Below are 24,788 nucleotides of genomic sequence, written 5' to 3' on the forward strand. Positions count from 1 at the left end.
TATATATATATATATATATATATATATATATATCCCTCTCCAACTAGAGTACATGAAAACTGACTGTAGCCTGTTGCTGTCCTTGTTTGGTTTGTTGATTCTTTTGGATGACGCACTAACTTCTTTGCAGGAAACTTAAAACAAGAAAAGGCGTAATCCTATTTTCAGTCAGGGCACCAATGATGGGAACAAATATTAGTAAAGTTGAAAAGGAGGATGCTTCTCTCCAGCCCTTTGTGTCTGTTTTTGTATTGTCCTAATGTGTCTTGATGTCCACCAGATGCGGGTGCCATTTTGTCCACATCCCACATCCACGTTCCCTGTGACCTCCTCCTTCCTGTGTTGTTTCCATTTTGTAGAGCACAGTTTCCGTCCTTTCACCACAAAACAGACACCAAACCCTTATGCTTTTATTTTTTCCCAATCCTTATTTTGGTGATCTCATTTTAAGAATTTAATTTGTTGGGCAGTGCTCAGTAAAGATGAAGAACGCTGCTATTAAATTGCAAGTATCACACTTGATTTACTGAAGGAGTGCTGTTTACTGGGACAAGCTCAATATTTCTTAATAAGAAGTAGCTCAACTTCTTCCACTGTGTGACTTCATCCTGTTTTGCTGCTGTTTTATGTTGCATGAAGCATGACTAAATCATCATCAATGGCATTTTTTTTTTTTTTTTACTTTTTGGTTAAAATTTTCAGCATAGTTTTTCAGTAATGTGTTCTCTAAGAGAGTATTGTTGAAAACAGATCATTGCAAGGCCTACTTGTTCATCTTTCCAAGAGTTGTTTTTCTCCGTGGTTGTGATCACTGTCATGTGTTTGTGTTTGTACTCGTGTGTGTGTGTGTTTGTGTGTGTGTGTAACTCTTTCCACAGTCAGCTCTCCTGTGATTTTGGAGCAGATGTATAATAGAGGTGGCTTCCTGTCAGTTTGGTATTATTGATATGATCCAACTGCAAGAAGTTACTGCAACACTTTGCATCTTCAAAGGTCCACAGTGGTTGCACCTCTGCTGTTGGCTTTTGGCCTTTGAGTCTTATTATCTTGTGGTGAAGGCATGATGTGATGTAGGCATGACTTGTCCTAAAGTGACATGGCTTGCTCCCAGAACCAAATAGCTTGCATTGTCCTTCTCAGATCAGCTCTCTCCTCTCCATCCCCATGTGGCTAATATTTTCACGTGTGAAAAATATATTTTAATATTCTATTTCTAAAATTATTGAGGTGGATTTGGGCTAAACAAATCCTTGCCAATATCCCCCAGGGACCAAGGTTTTGGTCCTTTGAGTCTGATCAACTGGGAGCAACCTGTATTACGTTGTCTCTATGGAAGTGAACTGGGCTTAATATATTAAAGCATGGGATACACAACTGTGCTTCCTACACATATCCTCAAGTAAAGTGTGTGTGTGTGTGTGTGTGTGTGTGTGTGTAGTTGTGTGGGACTCCAGCAGCACATATTGAAAGCCCAGAAGAGATGAAAAGTTCCAAAAAGGTGATATGGTTTGAGACTTGGGGTTTCTCTGAGCTGTGCCCTAACACAGCCCACAAATTGCAGTGCAGTTGAGCTCTTAGAGGGGGCACTTTTGGTGCAAACAAATCCCAACTGAGAGCAATTTTATATGAATGTGTGTGTTCAGACAGGCCCATCCCAGTGGTGTGAGATATCTGGGCATAGCATGAGCTGAAGTCCGAGTTGGATCTTATTTGCTTGCTACAGTTAATGAAGTCCCATTAGTTTGCTGGACACAATTATAATTACCATATTATTGAGTATAAACTGTATTCTCATATGAGCCATGATATTTTCTTAATTGCTTGGGGAATGGTACATGACACCTACCAGAAATGGAGGGGAAGGAGGGAAATACACACCTATCATATTTGTCCATAGTAGATAAAAAGTTTTCTTTAAAACAAGATCTGTTTCACTTGAATTGCCAATCATTGGTCATATCCCCAAACAGTAAATAGGTTATGTTTATAACAATTGAAGAAGAGATCATGGATCACTAAGTATTTCCATTGTTATTTGTAAATGTTGGACAAAAGGGAAAAAAAATCATTGCTCCCCCACCAAGCCCTGGTCCTCCAACCTGAGCAGTGTCCACCAAGAAATGCCTAATAAAATGCCCAATAAAAGAAGTGCAGGTGAATACCTTTCAAAGACTCCCAATACAGGTGATTCTATGTTGGACTGATCCCTACTGCCCCATTCCACAAAGATGAGTCTTATGTTTAGGAACATAAATTTCATTCGGAGTGAGTTCTACTTTCAATATTGAAATCAACTGCTCCAACTCCCCAAGTGACTCACTGTGTCTTTGCATATTTTCATATTTATACTTAATGCCCAGAGATTATGAGCTTGGTAACCAATCTGCCAGAAGATGTGGTCATTCCAGGGGTCAGCCTAATGTTTTGGAAAGAACAGAGGGAACTACCTTTCATCTTATTTGAGAAGGAAAGGAAAACTCAGAACTGAGACCAATGATTTAAAAGTTTCATTCATTCAACAAGAGTTGAGAAGTCCTGTTGCATTCTACTGAGAGAAATTTGGAAGTAAATAGAACATGATTATGTTTTGCACCCCTCTACTCAATGATGGGTTCCTTACAGAAAATATGAATTTATTCTACATACTGATGGGTGGACAAAGAATAAGGCTAGATATGGAACTAAATTGAGAGCAAAAAAGAAAGGGGCTACACCAGCCCTGTGCTACCAGCTGTCATAGGGTGCTTTCAATTGAAACCAACAAGTTAATAGAAAAGAGGGTAATTTATATGTTCCTTGAAATGAGGGAATGTCTACCCCTGCCAAGATGTCCTTGTTGGAATTCTGCTAATGGATATATGGTCTTCTTTTCTTAGAGATTTTTCTGGATATTTCACATGACACATCTTGAAGTTTATCTCTGATAAGCTAGTGAATTAGGTAAAGTTGGAGCCAGAGAACTGATTTAAAGTGGCACATAGGAAAAGGGACTTTTGGCAGTCATAAGAACAAAATGAGTTAACATTGAATAGTCTCCTAAAGAGATTTTTGGAAAATTTTACATATTCCCATTAGGAGGTCAATAAAAAATTCTAGGGGTAGTAAGCATTTTCCTGGAGAAAGTAAGAACATTTACTTGTCTAAAATCCTTATGTTTTTATATTTTCCAGACGAGGAGGATTAACACTTTATTTAAACTTTCTAGATTTGGAATGTGGATAGAAGATTTAAAATCTGATCTATCAAAAACAGTAAGGTATTTCCTGAAAGAGTCTTTTGAATTCAGTCCTGTTGCATAGGGAAATGTTGTGGGCCCCTGGAAACAAGGGCATGTGCTTCTTCCCCAGACCCTGAAATATAAAAGTTGAATCCAGCACAGGGACTATCTTTATGCATCTCAGTTTTTTTCTTTCATTTTCTTGAGGGCTGGGGTTATTCTTTCAAGTCCCACCCAATAGGCTGTCTTAGCTCTGCCTTGGTATCTGCAAATGGTGCTGCTTCACACCTCCCATAAGGACTCTCTAAATTCTCCCACCCCACCTACAGGAAGGGATATTGGGATTGCACAGTCCGTGAGGCCCCTGGAAATGCTCTCTGTTCCATGTGCATTAGCCATAAGATTTAAGGGACAGGCACTATTCATGTGTTGCTAAAAGCCATTCTGAATGAGCTCATCTCCAGATTTGTGCAGAGAGAAAGTATTTCAGGTGCTGCAGTCAGGAAAAGGGTCAATTTTGGGGTGGGTTTTTAGTATCAAGGACAAAGTGGAGGTTAGAGTTGTGGTCCTATGAGAGTTTATTTACTCTCATTTTCCAACCACCTTGCTCATAATTAATGGAAAGCATAGATTAAAGACCTACTATATCTCTCAGAGAATAGTACATACTTTAATTTAAAGACACTGTAAACTAATGATTATTTATCCCCATTTTACTGACAAGGAAAATGAGGCTTAGCTGTGTCCACATGCCCAAAGCCAGGGATCCAAATGGATGGAGCCTGACTTGTGCACCTGAGTGCTGACCCACCATTGGAAAGTTATGTAAGGTGCATGTATGATATGCTACAATGAAACCCTCTCTTCTATATAATTAATATGTACCAACAAAAAACAATTACAATTAATGGGTGAATGACAGTGTACCCTATGTCAGTGCCAAAAATCTTTCCTTTCTGGCACAATAACATGACCAATAGAAGCTTGAAATCTGTAATGAATGATCTTAATCGGTACTCTCTAGAATGCCAATCCCAAATTTTTACTAAGGGCCAATTCTTGTTCACTGTAGATAAAGAAGAAAGGAAATGAAAAGAAACTTCTCATTGATAGGAACCTTGCTATCATCATATTTCACAATGACATGGCGGGTTCGCTCACTGGAGTGCAATTAATGAGGCCCACAATGTTAGGCAAGGAAGCAGGGGTCTACGGGAGGCTTGTTTTGTGCACATGTGTCACCAAGATGATGTATGTCACATTTTCAATTCCATTGCTCAAATCATGTGAAGATTTTTTTTTCTCTACTCAGAAGCTTTTCTTCCATTCTTATGTTAGAAATATAGACTTTTCAATCTTTAAGGAACTAGCTTTTTTAGGCACCAGAAGTGCATGGGGTTTTTAATGGGTGCCTGGTGCATCAACCTGCATTGTACAACCCTGTAACTTTGTCTCATTATGGACAGGGTATTTTGATAAGACGCCCTGTATTTTATCCCATGGGGCCATTTAAAGAAATTCTGATAACTATTGACAATGAAATATACTTGGGCGTTTTTTGTTTTTTACAAGAATAAAATACTAAAAGTAAAATAAAAAGTAACAATACCCATCATGCATTGAGTTCTTTATATATTACCTCACTCCATTTTCTGAAGGAAGACTGTTGTTATCATGAACCTCCTCTTGTAGGGGTGAAAGTTGAGTACTAGGGTTTAGTAACTTGCCCAAACTCAGGCAGCAACTCAGTGACAGAGCTCAGATTTGGACCCAGTTTCTGACTGCAAAGTCAGATGGAAGTGCTGCCTTGCAAGAAAAGGAGTTAAGAAAATGAGCAGAATTCATATTTCCACCTTTCCAACATGTATTTAATTGACTTTGGATAAGAAATCCACCTAAACTGTATAAGCTCTGACCCTTTCCCCTCATAATCATGCTATATCAGAGGCCTGTGATACCAGTGTGTGAGTTGGCAGAGGGGTAATTAGGAGGTGCCTGCGTAAGGCTGTTGCCTGTTATAAGCTGTTCTATTAGTGTGGACTACTGCTTTCTGATTTGGAAGGCATCTCATTGCTGTCTGTGATTCTGGGGTAGAACAGTCAAATCTTCATAGAATCTTGCTGCTATTTAGTGTTAATAACAGTGATGACACAGGCCTGATTTCCTCCTGTCAGGTCTTGTTATAGGTAATGGTGGATGTTCTAACCACAATTATTTGTGCAGTAATGATTTGCTCATAACACTCCCAACAGAACAAAAGTTCACCCAGGCCCTTCCTGTACTGCTGCAGACAGATGGCTCTTGGCCATGACACTTTTCTGGAATGGTTTTACCAGCAGAAAAAGATTACATGTTAATTACATTCCTCCATCTTGGTTGTTTTGGGCATGTGAGCACTTCCTTTAGACCGATTCCAAATATCTTTTACCTTAATCACCAGCTTTTCAGATCAAAGAATACTTTTGTTGTCTATTGCTTCAATTAGAATCACCAATTCAGTACCTATTAAGCCCAAAGCCTCCTCTCAGTCTCTGGTAAAACATTCTCGTATTCTACTTTTGATCTGCAGAATATTAAACTTGTTTGTTTTGCCCATTTATTAGATTAGGATACATTTATCTCTCCTGTCAGTCCAAACACAACTTGGTCAGCTAGTCTATTTATACCAATTTGAAATAGGACAGTGAATATTTAGCTTCCTACTTCCCTTTAGGGGTAATTTTCATTTGTTTTCTAACTACAGTTTGCCCCTAATGATATGCTAACCATACATCTTATTCAAATACCCCTTACATTTTTATAAATAGCAGACTGGAATCATTACCTATATCCAACTGCAGCATTTTTCTTTTACGTTGTCTGTCTAGAACAAATTCTTCCTACCTAGGATTTACATGGAGTCTACTTCCATGTCCTCATCAATGATATGAAGACATTCAGTTTGCTTCTGTATTGATTATGGGTAGCTTGTACCATTCCTCAAAGTAATATGTGGTATGTTTGTGTGTATGTTTCTATATGCATATAGGGGTCCCATTAATGCTCTATCATCTAATGGAAAATTAATGTGGCAAGAACTTCATTAGAACACTGATGTTTCAATGCTGAACATCAATAGAGTTTCAAAAGGGATGTATTGTGAGGAACTTTGCTTCACGTCCAAGGCCCATGGTGGCAGCTAGATTGCCTCATCGTGCAAACCTAGCCCTAAAGCAAAGACTTGCTTTGATTTCCTCGACTTGGAGTATGCCAACCCAATATTTAACCAGTAGAGTTTAATGATGACGTTCTCCAATTAAATGTGTGGACCAGTGAACATCAAGCTCTAGAGATAAACCTTTGGAGAAAGCATTAGACTAGTGGGGCCCCTATAAAAACAACAGTATGGTGTTGCCTTCAAAGTTTTACTCAGAATGTGACCTCACATATATGTCTTCTTCTTTTTTTTTTTTTCACTGAGCAGTATATTAATTAATCCTGGAAACCACCTTAAGATCCAAGAAGGTACTTTAGGATTTTTCATCGCAAGTGATGCCAAAGAAGTTAAAAGGTAAGAGTTTTATTTCCATCCACCTTTCTTTCTGGCTCAGCCATAAACATCTTGGTCTGCTGATGGGCATGCTTCCATATGGATAGGACTCTGACCCCGAAACTACTTAACGAATTTATGGGCATCAAATGGTGCAGAAGTTTAAGAAACAGATATGTGCTTTCAATTATGCCCCCTGTAGATTCCTTTTCATGTAGTCAATTCCAGACCTTTGAATTAAAATAATAAATTTTTAGAACTAGAAAGCTTAGTGACCTGCTGCTTCATCTTACAAGCGAAGATACTGAAGCCCAGAGAGCAGAAGTGACAGCTCCAAGTCATCCTGATTCTCGCTGACCCAGAGGGACTCAACAGGAGAGCTGGTTCCTTGTCTAGTGTTCTTAATATTATCTGAGCAAACTTTCTTGAGAGTTATCAGAGTTTTCTATAAGTGCCAAATAAAATTTCAAAGAATTTGGATTAATTTCAGATAATACATCAAAATAGCTCTATTTCTTTTTGCAACCTCCTAGGAAAATAGCTAGAGTCTCAGCTGCAATTGTGTCGTCTCTATAGGCAGAGCCCAGGATTTTATAGGTTTCTGTGTTTCATGGCATATTTGTGCCCTTACAGCTGTTTAAGGAGCTTAGGGAATCGAAGGGCTATAGATTCTATTCTATCAACTTGGAAAAATTTATTAGCAGGAATATGTGATGCCAATGCCCAGGCAGGTCACTCACCTCAACATTAATGTTAACATTAAGTATTTTAAGTCTTTAATTATTTATGAAAGTGTACTTGACTTCATTTAACAAGTTTCTACTCAAAGCTAGCCCTGTCCTAGATGTGTTACCTTCTCTATGGTTTCTCTTCCAAATAACCCTAGAAAGTAAGTCTTGATAAACACTAAGGGCTTTGGCTTCCTCATGTATAAAATTAATATAAATGAGCCACGCATGGTGGTTCATGCCTGCAATCCCAGTGGCTCAGGAGGCTGAGGCAGGAAGATCACAAGTTCAAAGCCAGCCTCAGCAACTTTAGCAAGGCTCTGAGCAATTCAGTGAGGCCCTGTCTCTAAATAAAATACAAAATAGGGCTGGGGATGTGGCTCAGTGGTCAAGTGCTCCCGAGTTCAATCCCCAGTAACTCCCCACCCCAAATAAAATTAATATAAATGATTTGTCCAAGGCCACGGAGCACACAACAAATGGCATAGTCCTGGTGGGAACTAGGTTTTCCTTTTCTAAAACCCAGTCTCTTTCTGCCAATCTGGTAATGCTAACATGTCATTATAGAGGGCTTGCTGAGTACCAGCTCTGTTCTGGGTACTAACTGCCTTCTTGGTGTTATGATCTCACTCACTCCTCACACAATCTTCTGAAATAGGTAGCGTGATTATTCCCCATTTTGTATGTGAGGAAACTGAGGCACAGATTGGCTAGTCAACTTGCCCAGAGTCATACAGTTAGTGAGTAATAAAGCCAGGATTTAAATCTAGAATGTCCAGTTCCAGGGCCTGTACTCTTAATTATGTGGCAAGGAGAGAGAGAGAGAGAGGCGCTGACGTGCTAAGCACAGAACAATGAACCTTGACAACTGATGCTTATGATTTTCTTTCTTTCCACCCACTCTAGCAAATGACCCATCCTAGTTAGAAAAAAAATTAGGAAAAAGAACATACAGGGTGTGGGAGCATGTTTTTCTTTTAAACTGAGCTTTTCCCTAACTCAAATTTTCTTCTATAAATTGGGAAAAGATTACCATTATTTATTGTGAGAGAGAAGTACCTCCCTACCCGTTCATAGAACCTAACTGTTCTTCAGAAGTATCCTGAAAACAAAGTTCACAAGAGACAGGGACAGGGGGTGCATGGGGTTGACCCCAGCCCCAGGCCCTCCGGAGGGGAAGGCTGTGTTCTCATCCAGATGTGAGACACAAAAGCCCGAAGCACATCTCAGCACTACACACAGGAGGCTGGGGAGCACAGCCATGCAGTATATCATGTGCACTTCCCAGATAGCATATAGAACAAGAAGCTCCCATTTGTGTAATTCTATTTCCTATTGCATCTCTCACTAATGAATGTCACAACTACCAGGCAGTCCAAAAAACAAATTACCTCCTATATTAGGGAGTGCAATATGTCTCATTTCTGTGCTTTATGGTCTTCACAAATACATGCTGACACAATCAGCTACAACCAGCCTGTAATTTTCCGTGGTGTGTGATGTGTCAGAGCAAATGCTGTCAGTTAGGGGATTTCAAAGAGATGAAGACTGCAGAAAACCACAGAAAGGACATTGGAGATTTGAATGAAACTAAACAAGTTTTGTAAAAATGGAAAAATAGATTATGACGATCTAATATTGAGTTTGCACCCTCGGCTGCAGAAGAGAAACAAAAGAAGTTAATGAATTCTAGAGCCCAGGAACTTTGAAATGCAGTGCTTCAGAAAAGAGGAGTGAAGTCATCCAGTTCCAGTCTTCCAAAGGTCACTTTGGGATGGGTATTTGGGAAACTTGTCCTTTACTCCTTGTCCCTAAATATTTTTCCTTTTAAATAACCTTGGAACATGGTCTCATGGCTCACTGACCCCATTTGGCTTGCAGATATGATTTTTGTTTGAGTCACAATTTTAAAACATAAATCAGTTGCCAAGGTGAAAAAAACTCGTCTGCTTTTATGTGAAAATTCCTTATGTGAAAATTTACTGGTTTCTCCTGAAAAATTGGCAATCACGGGAGGCCTCATATTCATTCATTCACTCATCAAGCTCATTCACTCATAATGCTTAGGAGGCTCTGCACGGGGGTCCAGGGGGATAGTCATGAGCAATGGAGAGGAGTCCCCACTCTCACGAGGCTCACGTTCCAGGGAGGAGAGAAGTACAGGCTTTTAAAATTTGTGGTGAATGAGCAAACACAATTTCATTGCTGATTTCGGTTGGGTGTAGGTGAAGGCTGCTCTGAAGGGTGGCATCTGAGCAGAGATAGAAATGAGGGAAGAGAGTCCCTCATGTAGAGGCGAGGCAGGAAGAAGAGATATGGTGGTAAGAACATCCTTGTGTTCAAAGAACGCAGGAAGTATGGCTTGGGGAGGAGATGCAGGGAGAGTGGTCTGAGACGAGTTGAGAAAGGCAGAGGCTTCTCTCTCATACTTTTTCCAAGAGGTTGGGTTCATTGCTGATTTTAAGCTGCAGGTGATATGGTCTTCTTTAAATTATGATACCGTCATCCTGCCTGCACTGCAGAGGATGGGATGTCATGGCAGTGAGTGAGGTAATGGAGGTGAGAGACTTAGACCATTGCATAGTATAGGTGAGAAATTAGGACCACAGGACCATTAGGACCATATTCAGATGATCTGCAAGATCCATTGATGAATTTGATGGAGGAAGTAAGGAATCAAACAAGGATCTAGACTAAGGCCTAGATTTGGGTCATAAGCACTGAGTGGTTGACAATTCCATCTTACTTAGATGGGAAGAACTGGAGGAGTCTGGGGTGGTAAGAAATGAAGAATTCTATCAGGGAGTACAATATGTCTCATTTCTGTGCTTTATGGTCTTCACAAATACATGCTGACACAATCAGTAGGAGACATGTACTAAACATACACATGGAGTTATCATAAAGTCAGTGCATCCAATGTGTAGAGTTCTGGGAAGAGGGGAGGTCTGGAGATGTAAACAGGGATGCTATATCAGTGAGGGTCCCTGCCAGAAACAGATGACACTCTTGCACAGAAAACAGGAGGAGAATCTGATGAAGGGATTGTATGAAGATGTGGGCAGCAGGTTAAGAAAAACCAACAATAGGTGGCAAAGCATCTCAGAAACTTCTATAAGTGGGAACCACTTTAAGCCCTAGTACTGCAGGGACAAGGGGAAGGACTTTCCGAAGCTGGAGAGAGTTTGTGGTGTGGGAATGGCTGCCCAGGGGGAGCTTCACCCTTCATTAGGGTGTGTTACAATTACTATTCCATGACCTGGCAGGGAGGGAACTCATCTCCTCCCACCCTCCAGTCACCTTCAGGTTCCTGTTATTGACCAAACACAACAGGAAACCAGAGGACCAGAAAGTCCTAAAGGCCAGGGGCACAGACAGAGTGGCTTCTTGACAACGTGTGAGGCTACTGGTGCAGTGAGCCAGAGAGGAAGTGTAGGGGAGGGCAAGGAGAGCTGTTTTATAGGGTAAGAAAGGAGAATGGAGTGGTTCCCCAGTAGTGTGAAGAGGCCCCTGGAATCCATGGACATGGATTTAAATTGAGACCAGTGGGTTTTCATCCCCAGCAACACTTAGCTGCTCAGTCAGGTTCAGGTGTAAAGTAAGGAAGGGGTATGGCCAGGTGTGCCCCACAGAGGGAGAGACAGTGGAGAGGCGCATGCTGCCCTTCCAGCTGGGGATGTGTCTTGAGGTCACCGTGGTCACCCAATCCTAGTTTCATTTCACTCATTAACTTTATTTGTTTCACCTGGAAGATATTATGGTGTGTGAAGGAACCCTGGTACAGAAAGTAAAACTATATGACCTTGCTCACATGTGGGATCTAAAATAGTCAGCCCACAGAGGCAGAGCATAGGCCAGTCTTGTGTCACCAGGGGCTAGGGTAGGAGATAGATGGGGGCTGGGGAGTTGTTGGTCAAGGGACACAATACTTCAGTTATCTAGGAAGAATAAGTTCAAGTGGTCTATTGTCCATCAAGTTGATTTTTGTTAATATCAATGTATTTGACACTTGAAAATCACTATGAGAGTAGATTTCAAGTGTTCCCACTACCAAAAAAAAAAAAAAAAAAAAAAGTTATGTAGGCCTGGTATGGTGCACATGCCTGTAAATCCCAGCTACTCAGGAGGCTGAAGCAAGAGGATTACCAAGTTCAATGACAGCCTCAGCAAATTAGTAAGACTTATTTCAAAATAAAAAATAAAGAATGGCTGGAGAGGGTTGGCATGGTGGCTCAGTGGCAGAGCCTTGCCTAGCATGTGTGAGGCACTGGGTTTGATTCTCAGCATAGCATATAAATAAATTAGTAAAATAAAAGTTCATCAACAACTAAAAAACATTAAAAAAAAAGAATGGCTGGAGACATAGCTTAGTGGTAAAGTGACTCTGAGTTAATCCCTAGTACTAAAGAAAAAAAAATAGCCAAGTATGTTGTTTAAGTCAGTTTTACATCATTGTGGCCAAAAGACCTGACAAGAACAATACAGTGAAGGAAAAGTTATTTTGACTCCAAGTTTCAGGGCTGCAGTCTGTGGTTCTCTGACTCCATAGACCTGGGTCTGAGGTGAGGTGGAGCATCGTGGGCAGGAGGACTTTGTGGAGAAAACAGCTCAGGACATGGCAACCAGCACGCAGAGAAAGAGAGAGCTCCACATATCAGGGACAAAATGTAAGCCCCAAAGTCATCCCCTGAGTGACCTACTTCCAGCCACACCCTTTCTGCCTTCAGTTACCACCAAATTAATTCATTCAGTGGCTTAATCCACTGATATGTCACAGTGGACCTAATCATTTCACCTCTGAAAATTCTTGCATTATCTCACATATGAGCTTTGGAGGACACCATATATCAAAACCATAACATAAGTGAAAACATATAATTCACTTAGGTATTCCACAGCACATATATATTTCAAAACATCATGTTGACCATCACAAATATATACATTTTTATTTGTAAATTAGGAGTAAACATTAAGTTTAGAAGAAGAATCCAGCTTTAATTTATTCAGATACATTATCATATAATCCCTTTAGTAGTGTGTTTAAAACCTTGGACTATGGTGCCAAACTGCATAGATATGAATCCTGGCTCTCCTCCTCTTAGCTGTGTGGCCTTGGGTAAGTCACTTAGTATCTCTGGGCTTCAGTTTCCTCATCTGTAAAAGAAAAGTAATAATCATACCTCTTTCAAAGGGTTGTTTGAGGATCAAATATGTTATTGCTTATAAAATGTTCGAACAACCCGTGGCCTATAGTCTGCATTTTATAAGTGCATTTTATAAGTGTCATTATTACTATTGCCTGTAGGAGAATCCAGTAGGGGGATGGGGGAGAAAATGTCTAAAGAAAGTGGATGCAAAGTTACTTGTCCCAACATGGATTGTTTCCTGTCCTTCCTGTTTAAGGCAGATCCCTGTCCACTGGGTCATTAACCACAGTGCTGTGCCAGTCGTAAATGCAGCTAACTTTCCTTTTCTTGTAAAGTGGATGACAGCCGGCATTTAAAGAAATAGTGGAAGAGCTTCTTGTGTAGAAGGGGCGTTGGACTTGGATGCAGAAGTCCCAGGGCCAGCCAAGCTCCACCATCAGATGACTTTGGGCAGGTCATGACAACCTCCTCAGTTTTCAGATGGGGACATTGAGTCCTAGAGATTTGGCTCAAATCCCCACAATCCCTTCCAGTTCCAAAAGTCTTAACATTGGTTTCTAGCCAGTGCCAGTCGTAAATGCAAGTCCTGTGAAAAACATAAAAAAAAAAAAAAAGGAATCTCGGAATCAAATAGTCAAGAATTGTGTTTATTTCTTTAGCCCAGTCAGGAAAAGACCATGTTTATCCCTGGAATTCAAGTTCATGTTGGGAGTGGTAAAGGTGCTAAGCCAGGGATTTTATTAGTTCTTGGATCCATAAGGTTGTAAGGTTGTTTCAGTGAATTTTATAACCTCCCCAGTTTGGATGCTTCTCTACTTATGATGGACTAAATCCCAGTAAACCATCATAAATTGAAAATATCATGGTCAAAAATGCATTTGACACACCTGCTCTAGCTTAACTTAGTCTACTGTGCTCAAAACATTTACATTGGACCTCGGCTGTACAAAACCAGCAAACAACAAAGCCTATTTTATATATTTTTAAAAAGGTTAGTATCTTGTGTACTAAGTGGACAGCAGGTTGTACGGGTTCACTTTTGCTCATCCTAAACTGGGGACCATCCATACCCTCCACCCACACTGTTCTTCTAACCCTGTGATCTTAAACTGTGCTATAATGGTCTTATTTCTACCAAAGTATCTTTTTTTTAATATTTATTTTTTAGTTGTAGGTGGACACAATATCTTTATTTCATTTTTATGTGGTGCTGAGGTTTGAACCCAGTGCCTCACACATGCTAGGTGAGCACTCTACCACTGGGCCACAGCCCCAGCCCCCAAAGTATCTTTGACACAAGCCAATGCACTTTGTAATCCCATATTGACACCCAAATCTGATTAGGGGATTTTCTTTCGATGGCTTCTTCTAGGGTTCCTTCTACCCACCTCATTCCTTTGCTCAGCTGTGGTCAGCTGAGCTTTGCTCCATAGTAAGAAGAAAACCTTCACTTATTACATGTTCTCAGGGCTGTATATAGCAGGGGTGGGTCCCGCCAGCCATGCAGTGAAATGAGCTATGAAATCCCAGAGGGAGTTTGACAGAGAAACTGCTAGACTTCTTGCCTTTGTTGTTCCTTCTCCTACCTCCTCTCAACCCTCTCTCACTCAGGCTAACAAGAAAAGGTGCTTTCAAAGTGACAAGGTTAATGTTTGCATTTGACAGTGGAGCACCCTGCTTGTCCCCCTTTAATGTACATTTGAGTAGACTGTGGGGCTTGGGAGTTGTGTAGCTTCCCCACCCAGGATTCAGGGCTGATGGTTCACGTGTCCCGACAAAGAGCATCGAGTGCTGTTCTCCAAAATGAAAGACAAGCAAGCAGATGCGGTGTGTCTCATCAGCAACCCTTCTCCCAGTTCCTCTGCAAATGCAGGTTTATGAAAAGAAGCACTAACTCAAATCACAGAATCCCGTGTTTGAAATAAATGGTCTTGCAACAAACATTTCTGTCTGCAAATGTCTAAACTTTTCAAAAGATTAAAGGAAATTAGTGCTGGCATGTTTCATTAATTTGGCACCACCGCGGAGGAAATGTGGTACTCATTTCATTTGGTTGGATTATGAAATGTGTCAGTTTTTCCATTCTCTTTCTCCAGGGCATTTTTTTACTGCAAGGCCTGTCATGATGACATCACAGATCCCAAAAGAATTAAAAAATGCGGCTGCAAACGGCGTAAGTAGTGTTTCTTTCCCCCTCCCCGCCCCCCTCCTTCCTAGTCCCCCAAATTCATTTTCCTTCCCCTTTCCCTATGAGAGAAACATTAAACATCAAGACTTCTCTTGAATATGTTTATGTTTCACACCACAATTTCAAAGAAATATGAAATAGCCATCCTTGCTTTGTTGGAGGACGAAAAATCACCACCAATAATACCTAGGGCTAAACTTGGTACCCAGTCTCCATTTCTTGACTCCAGAGGATATGTCCAGTCTAATAGTGTCAAGTATGATGTGAAAAAGTGGGACACCCAGCCAGCTGCTGTAGTGCATGCCTATAATCCCAGCTACCCAGGAGGCTGAGGCAGGAGGATTGCAAGTTCAAGGCCAGACTGAGCAATTTAGCAAGGCCCTGTCTCAAAATTAAAATAATGAAGAAGAGATAAGGGTGTACAGTTCAATCCCCAGGACCAAAAAAAGAAAGAAAGGAAGTAGGACACTAAGATTGTACTAGATGGAGTGTTTTTGTGTAGTGATTTCCAGTGGACAGGAAACCACTACGTAAAGATGGCTGTGCTAGGGCTGAGAGGGAAACTGAATCTGAGAGCTCAGTTTCCGAAATGGGAATTGACTCTCTTTCCGTTTGGAATTCCTGTGGGCTTTAGTACCAAAGGTCAGAGTTTTTCATTGTGACTCCCTCAGACCACTCTAAGAAAAGAACATGGCTCTAGCCGAGGACCTTGATCACCATTGTCCCAAAGACCAGCCTTGGTGTAGATGGATTGGGCTGAGCAGCTTCTGGCCTAGCCTGTAACATGCCTCTTCTAGAGTAGCTGGGGCCTCAGTGGTGAATCAGAGACACTGGCTTGGAGCTTCCCAGAGACCAGGAGTTATAGTTTTGACCTTGCGAAGACCATGTCTTTTGCAGCATCAATGCTGCATTGTCTAGTAGAAATTGCTGTCAACCCTGGAGAAAGAAAAATAATGATGCCTCCCTTTCCTTCAGTGTTTGAAGAACTCCTTGTGATGGCAGCTTTGATCCTCACTATAACCCTGTGTAATTGGCAGGGGGTGTTATTAATCCCATTTTACAGAAAGAGGCATGGAGGCTTCCAAGTTTAGTGAGAGGATGAGATTGCTGGCAGTCATACAGCCTGTGTGCAGGGATTCAGGTCCCCAGAGGCCTTTCTTGATGCTGTTCTCTGAGTGCCTTAATCTTTATTGCAGGATGGAATGGCCAGATAGGTGACCTCGGGTTTGATGAGTACAAACACTGTCATAAAAGATCACACTATAAAATACTTTTTCACATGCACACGAGACAGCAGAGTACCACCCCTGGATTATCCCAACTGAAACAGGGCCTTTCCCCCCTGTGCTCTTGAAGGAGCACCTGCACAACCAGAAAGATAAAAATATAGTTCCACAGGAGCCCAAATAAGTTAATCAATCCCTTGGGCCAGTACCCATAGGGCAGCTCTTGGTCTGGAGAACTTTCTGTGGAAATCCTTTCAGACTGGCTCCCAAACTAGCTAAGTCCTACCATCTTGCTCCCTTCTCCATTGATTTAATATATTCAGCACCCCCTCCTCCTAACGCTGTCACCTAACCAAGATGTGTATTTATTGATATCTTATAGCAAGAGCCTCTGACTTCTTGGAACCTATGAATTTCTCCCATTCTGACACTCTCCCAGAGAGAGCATCTGAGAGGCTCAGAAGCAAGTTCACTCCACGTCTAATCTCACCCAGGCTCCATGACTCCAGACACCCTTCCCATGAGGCAGTCAACCTAGCCCTGCTTGGCTAATTATGAATACAGAAGCTCATTTGGCCAGGCATCACCTGGGTTGTTTCTATCAGAAGGTATAGGACATCCTGAGGGTAGAGGTAAACAGAAAATAATAAATACAAGAGGGCAAACTCTTCTGTAAGGATGCTCTTGCAGTGAGGGGTTTGGAAAAGGTGGAAGAGTATTGAGGATAACAGTCCATGAAAGGGTATTTATTTTCCAGAGACCCTTGTCCCACAGGGGTATCAATGAAATGGCAAGACTACACACAGCGAACTGTTGAGTGAGCTTTCACATATTTTTGAGTGCCCTTTTGGGGCAAGGTGCCATTCTTGGTGCCAAGAATTGAGTGGAGAAGGATATGTATATCATCTCGCCCTCCTGAGACATTCCTGCTAGCGACAGGACACAAACCATCATCACACCAATAGTTAAGTAAGCTCAGAGCCAAGTGCAGAGAAGAGAGGCAAGCCTGTCTGAGAATATGAGGTGCCTAGTTGGAATGCTACTGTTTCTCAGCTTGGAAGGTCAGAAAGGTCTCCACTGGGAGGTTACATTGAAGCTGAGCCCCAAGGCCAAGTAGGGAGAAAAGTGAGGGAATAGGACAAAAGTGCCCGAGGGATGACAGAGCAGCTGGTGGGGTTGATGGCACTGGGGAAAGAGTGGTACTTACCCAAGATTAGAGAGGAAGGCCAGGTGGTGGTAAGAAGCTGGGTCTTAGTTCTATACCAGGAAGCTGTTGGAAGAGTTCAAGCAAGAAAACCACATCATCACTTCTCAGTTGAAAAGATCTCTTTGGTGTCTTGGTCAGAAGGGAAGAAGTAGAAGGCTAGAGAGAGAGAGAGCTTCATTGATTCTTGTTGCAAAACTAAATGTCCCTCCTAGGACACTAGTGGATCACAGCAGACCATTTTAAAAATCCTTGCAAATAAGGATTTGACCTCCAGGATATTTTTTCCATCTTGATTCCAGGCAAGCAAATAGCACTGAACTTTAGCTTCATCCTGGGGGAGAGGTATGTCATTGTTTAAAAGAACTTTATTCTCTTAAAGTTGGTTGAACTAATAAAACGTATGATCTCCCATCATGCAAGGGCACACATTGCTATATAAAGCCTGCCTTGACCAAGCCAAGCCAGTGTGACAAGGCCCTCGGCTATGAGGTTAATATTTGATAGAACAATCAGAGTTGTCCAAATGCTGTTCTTCCTAATTAGCCTAGAGGGCAGGATGTCAATGTGTGTGTATGGGAGGGGGTTAGAATAAAATGAAATTATTGACTAGCAACCTTTCCATGTTAAGTCAGAAAAGTGAGGAGACTGGAGAAAATATGTTTTGGTTGAAAAGAAGTTTTCATTAGAAAGAGCTAGGGACATTGGTAACACACTGGGGGAATCCCATACTTTGGGGTAGGCATTGACTGGTACCCTAAGTTGGAGAGGGCATTTAACCCACCAAGTCACTTGTCCAAATCTGTTAGTCCAAATGTTAATAATTCACCCCAAAATAGTATGTGTCCATGAGGGCAGAGCTAATGATAGTTGCTAGCTTCCTAACCCTCCTTCCACAGCTTCCTTTGTCCACAGCTTCAATCCCTCCTCCCCCAACCCAACTCTTCCCCTTCCAGCTCTGCCCTTTCCTTCCCATTCCCTTTCATTCAGTAACCTTCAATGTTTCGTGTCATATTACCCAGAAAAATATGGAGTTTGGACATTCCATTTCTGGAAAGTCTGTGGTGGTGGTCCAGTTTAACTTTTGCATTTCTTTCCATTTCTTCATAGCTCTTCATCCAGAACATGAGTCCAGTCCAGCTACCTGTCCAAGGAGCAAGCTCTCAGACTCAACCATTTACCCATTTTCTTTTTGTGTGTGTGTAACAAACCTGGTCTAATGATTTACATTTTCCCTCCTAGCCTCTGAAAGTTTGCCAAAGGGTAGTCTCCTAGGGGACAAGTCCTATCTAGATTGATGTGTTTGAAGAAATTTTCTTTAATTTCTGATCATTGACATATCTTTGATTTATGTTTTTTCTCTTTGCTGCCTTGGGATACGGCCCCCCTACTCTATTTAAACTGCACACTGGTAGTGATCTATTGTGAGTAAAACGGGTTCCCACCAGCCTGGAGTCTAGTTGCCCTGTCTTTCTCTAGATGAGATACTTCTTTCATTTTCTGTACAGTTTCAATTTCATTTTACTTTTGGTATACATGTTGCATGGAGCAGTGACATCATGCCCCAATTCGCTCATGCCCAACATGGTCTGCAGAGTAGCCTGGAGCCAGAGAGTACCTGGAGCCCACCCTCCACACAGCCACCCACCCTCAGCCTCTGGCCAGCTTCTGATGCTGTCTTATTTTTACATTTGAAAATAAGACCTTGACAACAGTGTGTTTCTCTTGAAGGCCTTTCTCAGGACTTTGAAGGACACTGATTAGATTGGAGTAATTACCACTCTAGCTCTAGATGCCTTGTCCATTGGGGGTCATTATCATGCTTGCCTTTGATAAATTATACTTGGTCTCCTCTGCTATGGAGCTTGAATTCCTCCCCAGAAGGAAACACATAGGTTACATATATATTCCTGTGTTGTGATATATATATGATGTGTACCAGTACTTTATATGTAAAAATGTATATTTTTATATATAACTGTAGAGATATTCCATAGAGAGAGGGATGTATTTACTACAGTATATGTGCCTCTTTATACAAGAAGGGGCTTCCTAGAGAATTAATTGGCTATCCACTTTTAGAATCATAAGTATCTAAACTGCCTTCCTGGAGACAAGTATTTGCACAGTGGTAATTATTTCCTACAGTCTATGAAGTTCCCTTGCTTTAAAACAAAGGTTCTCTTTTAGTCACTATGAAGTAAGACCTTTCCTATTTCTCTATAAGCATTAGTCAGACATCTAGGAAGAATTGTTTACTTGTTTAAGTAAGAAATACGGGCTCATGAAGGATGCTCCATTTCATTAATGAGTTCTGTAGGGGTTTGAAGGAGTCCATTTTAAGTTTTGGGTGATTCCCCCTCACCCAACCAGATGTGGCAATTGAGGAGGAGCTATTAAGGGCAGCATTACAGAGTGTGACTGACAGCAGCGTTGCTCTCAGGGACACCATCAGCACTGGGTCTTTACTCACAAACTTTACTAGACTCCGCTGAAATTGAAATGAGACTCAATCCATAACTCATTCAGTCTAACGGCTCTGGAACTTGAAGAAGATATTTCTGCAGTGGGTCCTCTCAGATTCCTTTGCAGCAGAAGCAGCAAGTTGAGCATCTGATTTTGGCTAGTCTTCGGTCTTTGGAGGGCATGAAATGCTCAGTGTGAACAAAACAAAACAACAACAACAACCCCCCCCCAAACAATGACTGACTTCCATGCAATGCACAATTCTGCCAAAATTGTCTCTGCCGCGCCCTTCATCTGCAGAGCACAGCATTTGCGTAGTCCATCTAACATTCCTTCTGAATGGAGAAAACATGATGTCACTCAACAAACAACTAGAGTGCCAAATTCTGCTACCTTTTCCAGATACAATGTGATCATCGAGGGCAGAATCAACTAGCTCGGAGTGCCTCCTGTTACTGATGTTAACTAGCTTTGTCTTTTCCCACTCCCTGTTCTTGGAAAACCACCTGGAAGAACTTTCTTTTTCCTCCAGAAGGTAATGGGAGGACTTCTGCTAAGTGAAGACATCGTTCCTCATTTATAAGACTTGAAAGAATGTTCTTTGATTCCCAGTGCCACATCAAACAATATACCTCAAACTTAAACCTTGGCGGACTTTTCTTCCATGGATATTTTTTTTTTATCATTTCAGTTGCTGCCAACCCATGGAGAGTAGCTTTAGGGTTCATGCTTGGAAATACAATTTCCTTTATTGGACTGATTTTTAAAGTGAGGTTGTGATCTGAAAAGTGTCTATTAGTTGCATGACAGATTTTTTTTTCTTTTACACCAACCTTCCCTTGAATTTGTTCCATTGGAAACCTAAAATATTTTACCCCCAACAGTTGGAAAACTCCACCTGGGCTTCTCTGTCCAGGGCTGCCTTTCCTGCCCCTTCCAATCCACCCTGGAAATTAAGATTCTGCAATTGCAAATTGGCTGACAATTTGGTTGCTGATGCAGGAGGCAGATGGTGCTGGGGATAGGATGGGATCCAACTCGGCCTCCTATTCCAGGCTTGGCTCAGAAGGGCTAACTAGCAAAGAACCTGAGTTTGACATCTGATTGTCAGTTTGTCCCAAGGAAAGAGTAGTAACTATGTTACATCTGCAGCAGGTTTCATTTCTCATGTTCATGATTTTTGAAAATAGAGAAAAAGCAGTCCAAGGGCACATCTGAGAAATCTTTCCATTTCAAACACTCAAGAGTAAACAGATAGCTTTGATGATGTCCATTAGGGAAATACTTTCATTGTGTCTCTATAAATACTACAAAGAAGTCATGATGGAAATATTGGATGAATACCCACTTTATTGTGGTGAAGAAAAGCACATAAAAGCTTTTTCTTAAATTATGAAATGGCTCAAACAGAGTTCTTTGGAGGAAGGTGAGACCCAGGATCTAATTCTTGGCAATCAAATAACCTCTTTGAATCTGTGGCACTGATCCAGAACAAGAACCTAATGATGTGGGCCAAAGAGAAAATGGAGTCCCTGGAGGCCTGTATTTCTACTTTCCCAGAGTTAAGTCTGCCCACGGGGGCAGTTAATTGAGCATAAAGTTCCAAGAGCCCTAAGATGGAATGACAAGTAGCTACAGTATTCACACCTGCCAGAGACACACTCTTGTCTGCTCCCTGTCTGGGAAGCTGCAACAGGATCTTGTGAGGACCCCATCAGCTGGTACTGCAAACAAAGACCATGTGCTTGCAACGTAACCACTTTTGATCACCCTCTTCTAGGACCCTTCCTCCCCATCCCTACTGCCCCTAAACATCTGCTGTGGATCCGAGCAGCCATTGAATTGAAGTGACACTGCTGCATACATTTCAATTCTTAGAGACAGCAGGCTCTTTCTGCTCCTTTCAGAGAAAGGCCAGCAAGTTCAGGTTAACTCCTCTGTTAACTAGCTGCTGTTTCACACCGATCCACTAGATGTCCTCATAGATCCACTTTGTATTGCCATTGAAATTCCCCAGGAAATCTCTGAGGATTGGGATTTGGCAAGAGAGCAATGGGTTACTACCTAAGAAGAAAACTCAGCACACAAAAGGAGAGAGAGTGGACACTTAGTGTGTCCAAGGAGTAGATAAGAAACTTGTTTCTATATTAAATAAATACTGAAGTTTTTCAAGTTGCTCTTTGAAACCTAACCTTGGGAGTTTTAAGTAGCGCTCTGATGTCTGAAATTAACCTTTTAACCCAAATTGGCTCTAGAAAAGGAAAAAATCACTAAGAAATGGAAATAAAATACTATTGGTTCTTAATAGCTAGGAATCACTAAAACAAAACTTGTGGGATATGGAAGCCAGAGAGAGAGAGTTGAGGGAGATGACGGGGAGGTAATTCCCAAATTAGGAGATTCACCACATAATTTTGATATAACTTTATTTTAAAACCTGAGAGTATAATTTTACACACAAAGTATCTGCATCTTCTGAAACACCTATTACCAGAGAGCCAAATCCTCCTCAGTTTTCAGTTAAAGAGCTTGTCCATGACTTGAATAATGGCCCTGAGGAAATCACTTCCTGACTGGCACACACAGCCTTCAGGCCTGATGGATCACTTCCCCAGATGGAAGGTCAGAATTACTCTTACCTTTTAAGAAAGTAGACCCAGAAGTATACAGGTGAAGACTCCTGACAGGGGTCAATGAAAACGGACTGTTCCAGAAGTAGAGAAAAGGAGCCACCCTCACAGTTGGTGGCCTTTGGTCTAGACATTGTGACTCATGAAGGTTTGTCAACATGTGGGGCTCAATCATTTTTAACTGTTTCTGTCTTGTCTTTGAGCCTCTTGTTGACCATTCTTGCTGGTTTTTTCTTTCTTTTTCTTTCTTTTTTTTTGTGTGGTGGTGCTTGTTTGTCTTTTTTTGAGATTTCTATTTTGCATTTGGTATGAGTGTAAAAATGACTGGGAAGGAATGACGAGTAATAGCATGTTTTCTTTTTTATGCATATGCTGCTTTGGAATGTGACTGCTTATAATTAACAGCTAATCTTCTTATAGCAAATGTTTTTTTGCTGCTTCGATGACCAGTTTCAGCCTGTTCTTGCATGCTAACAATATGAAATTTTAAAACAATGCATGGTTTCCAGAAGAGCCAACAATGGCAGTTGCAAACAGTCCCTGAGAGCCCCTGGTTGGATGTCATAATCACGCATTATGATGGGTTTGCCTCTGACAAAGTAGTTTCAAAAGTTATTCTATCCCTAACATTCCACCCCTTGTCCTTAAAGATGGTATGTGTATGTGTACACACATACATCTATGTGTGTATGTGTGTATATGGATATATGTGTACACACACACACACACTCACACACACTCACACACATATTATTTCCCTATAAATGTGTCAGATTCTGTTGTTGTGTATGAACCCCAAATGGCAGCATGGAAATGGAAACCAGGGACTATTGCTAACAAAAAGCAAAGCATTTCCCAGTTTGACTTGATGGTCTTCTCCTCTGCTACAGCATTTGATTTAGAAAACTTTGGAAACAAAAAAGTCATCCTTGTTTTTCTCTTCCATGTAAATAACAAATCAATATTTCCAGTAAAAGAACTTAGGAAAGGAAAAACAAGGATTTGATTCTCCAAGTTGTGCACCAGAACCAGATTCACATATAAGACGATTATTTTCATGTCTTAGTTGAAACCCCCAGTCCCCACCCTGTTCTTGACTTCAGCCACTGCTGTTTGTTGGGGGTGTCTGAGAATTCAGACCATGCCTTATAAATTCCTTTGACTCAAATGCTATAGTGAAATTCTTTTTAAATACTTTTTAATTTTTTTGGTAAAAACTAAGCTGAAAGGAATGAGATACTGCACACTGAACAGGGCTGGGGCTGCATGATGATGGGAACAGACTAGTTAGGATGCTAAAAGAAGGTGTCACTAAACATGGGAACCAAGTTTACAGGAATGGAGATGCTGCTGAAGAGATCTCTTGTTCATCTCCCCCAGTGCCTGTTCTTCACAATCATAACCTTACCCTTGCTTGAAAAATATACCATATGGCAAGTCATAAAGGTCTTAGAACAGGACTTGACCCATTTGAGAGGTTTAAACCCCTTTCTTGGTGACTGTAATATTCAAAGAGGGCAAAACCACAAGCAATACTTTTAAATAAGAGGGCAACCATTCTCTACAACAAAGAAGAAAGGCAGGAGGTGGGGAATGACTTTCCTAATGGCATGTGTGGACCCCGGGGAATAACACCTCTCCAGCTCAAGTTCACTGTTTGGCTGTGATGTTTGGAATAAATATGAATTCTTCTCCCACCCCGTGAGAGAAGCAGGCTAGTCCATGCTAAGTGATAAACAAACATGTTTGCCTGTTGTAGCATCAAAACAAGGTACAAAAAGCTTATCTTATTGTACTTAAATATAAATTGGCTTGAGGGGTGAAGGTGAAGGGCATTGGGAACTGCTGGGGTGATATCCAGCAACTCGTGTAGGTCAGCATTTGGGTTGGATCCCTGAGCAGCATGGAATCTACAGTACTAGCTTTAGAAGAGCCACCATGGGGGCCTGCAAATCTCAATAAGAAATTCACTGTGTAAACTGTTATCTGATTTTATGTTTTGTGATTTCTAAGCTATTTTGGCCAATATTTTCTGTGTACAGGGGGAAAAAAAAAGAATGTTTAACCAGTAGACTGATTGCTTTCTGAATTTCTGGTGGGTGAGGAGAGAAAGACAGATATGATTTTCAGATTCGGCTTTAAGCAGAAGGTGCCCCCATGAGCAGGCAAATGCATTCCAATAGACCAACATCTCATGCTTTTGGTGATTTCTTATTTGCGATCTTCCTTTAATGTCAAATACGCAGCATTAGCCTTGAGTAGCTGCATTTCTTATATGGACAGATTTGGATATTTGTTCTGTCAAGAGTAAATTTAAATTCCTGTAGCTATCATGTAAACTCACTCCCGGGAAGTTCAGTGAAGGCATCCTCAGATTCTATATTAACACGTAATCATTTCACATCTAATTTGATGGAAGCTTGTCCCGGGCTCTGCCTAATGCCCAGAAA

General features: G+C 41.2%; 1 protein-coding gene across 24 annotated transcripts in view; it reads left to right on the forward strand.

Annotated features, from left to right (window-relative positions):
- Kcnma1 (potassium calcium-activated channel subfamily M alpha 1) overlaps positions 1 to 24,788 on the forward strand; it is an 888,761-nt gene that overhangs the window by 739,491 nt on the left and 124,482 nt on the right. For 13 of the 24 annotated variants that reach the window (XM_048801821.1, XM_048801797.1, XM_048801798.1 and 10 more), the window contains 3 exons: positions 6,681 to 6,767; positions 14,721 to 14,797; positions 18,658 to 18,666. In XM_048801821.1, coding sequence (XP_048657778.1) covers positions 6,681 to 6,767; positions 14,721 to 14,797; positions 18,658 to 18,666 — 173 coding nt within the window. The remainder of the gene's footprint in view (positions 1 to 6,680; positions 6,768 to 14,720; positions 14,798 to 18,657; positions 18,667 to 24,788) is intronic. The other 11 variants (XM_048801799.1, XM_048801807.1, XM_048801808.1 and 8 more) reach the window with 1 other exon arrangement.

Source organism: Marmota marmota, unplaced genomic scaffold (assembly GCF_001458135.2).
Source record: "Marmota marmota marmota unplaced genomic scaffold, marMar, whole genome shotgun sequence".
In the NCBI taxonomy this organism is placed as follows: Eukaryota; Metazoa; Chordata; class Mammalia; order Rodentia; family Sciuridae; genus Marmota; species Marmota marmota.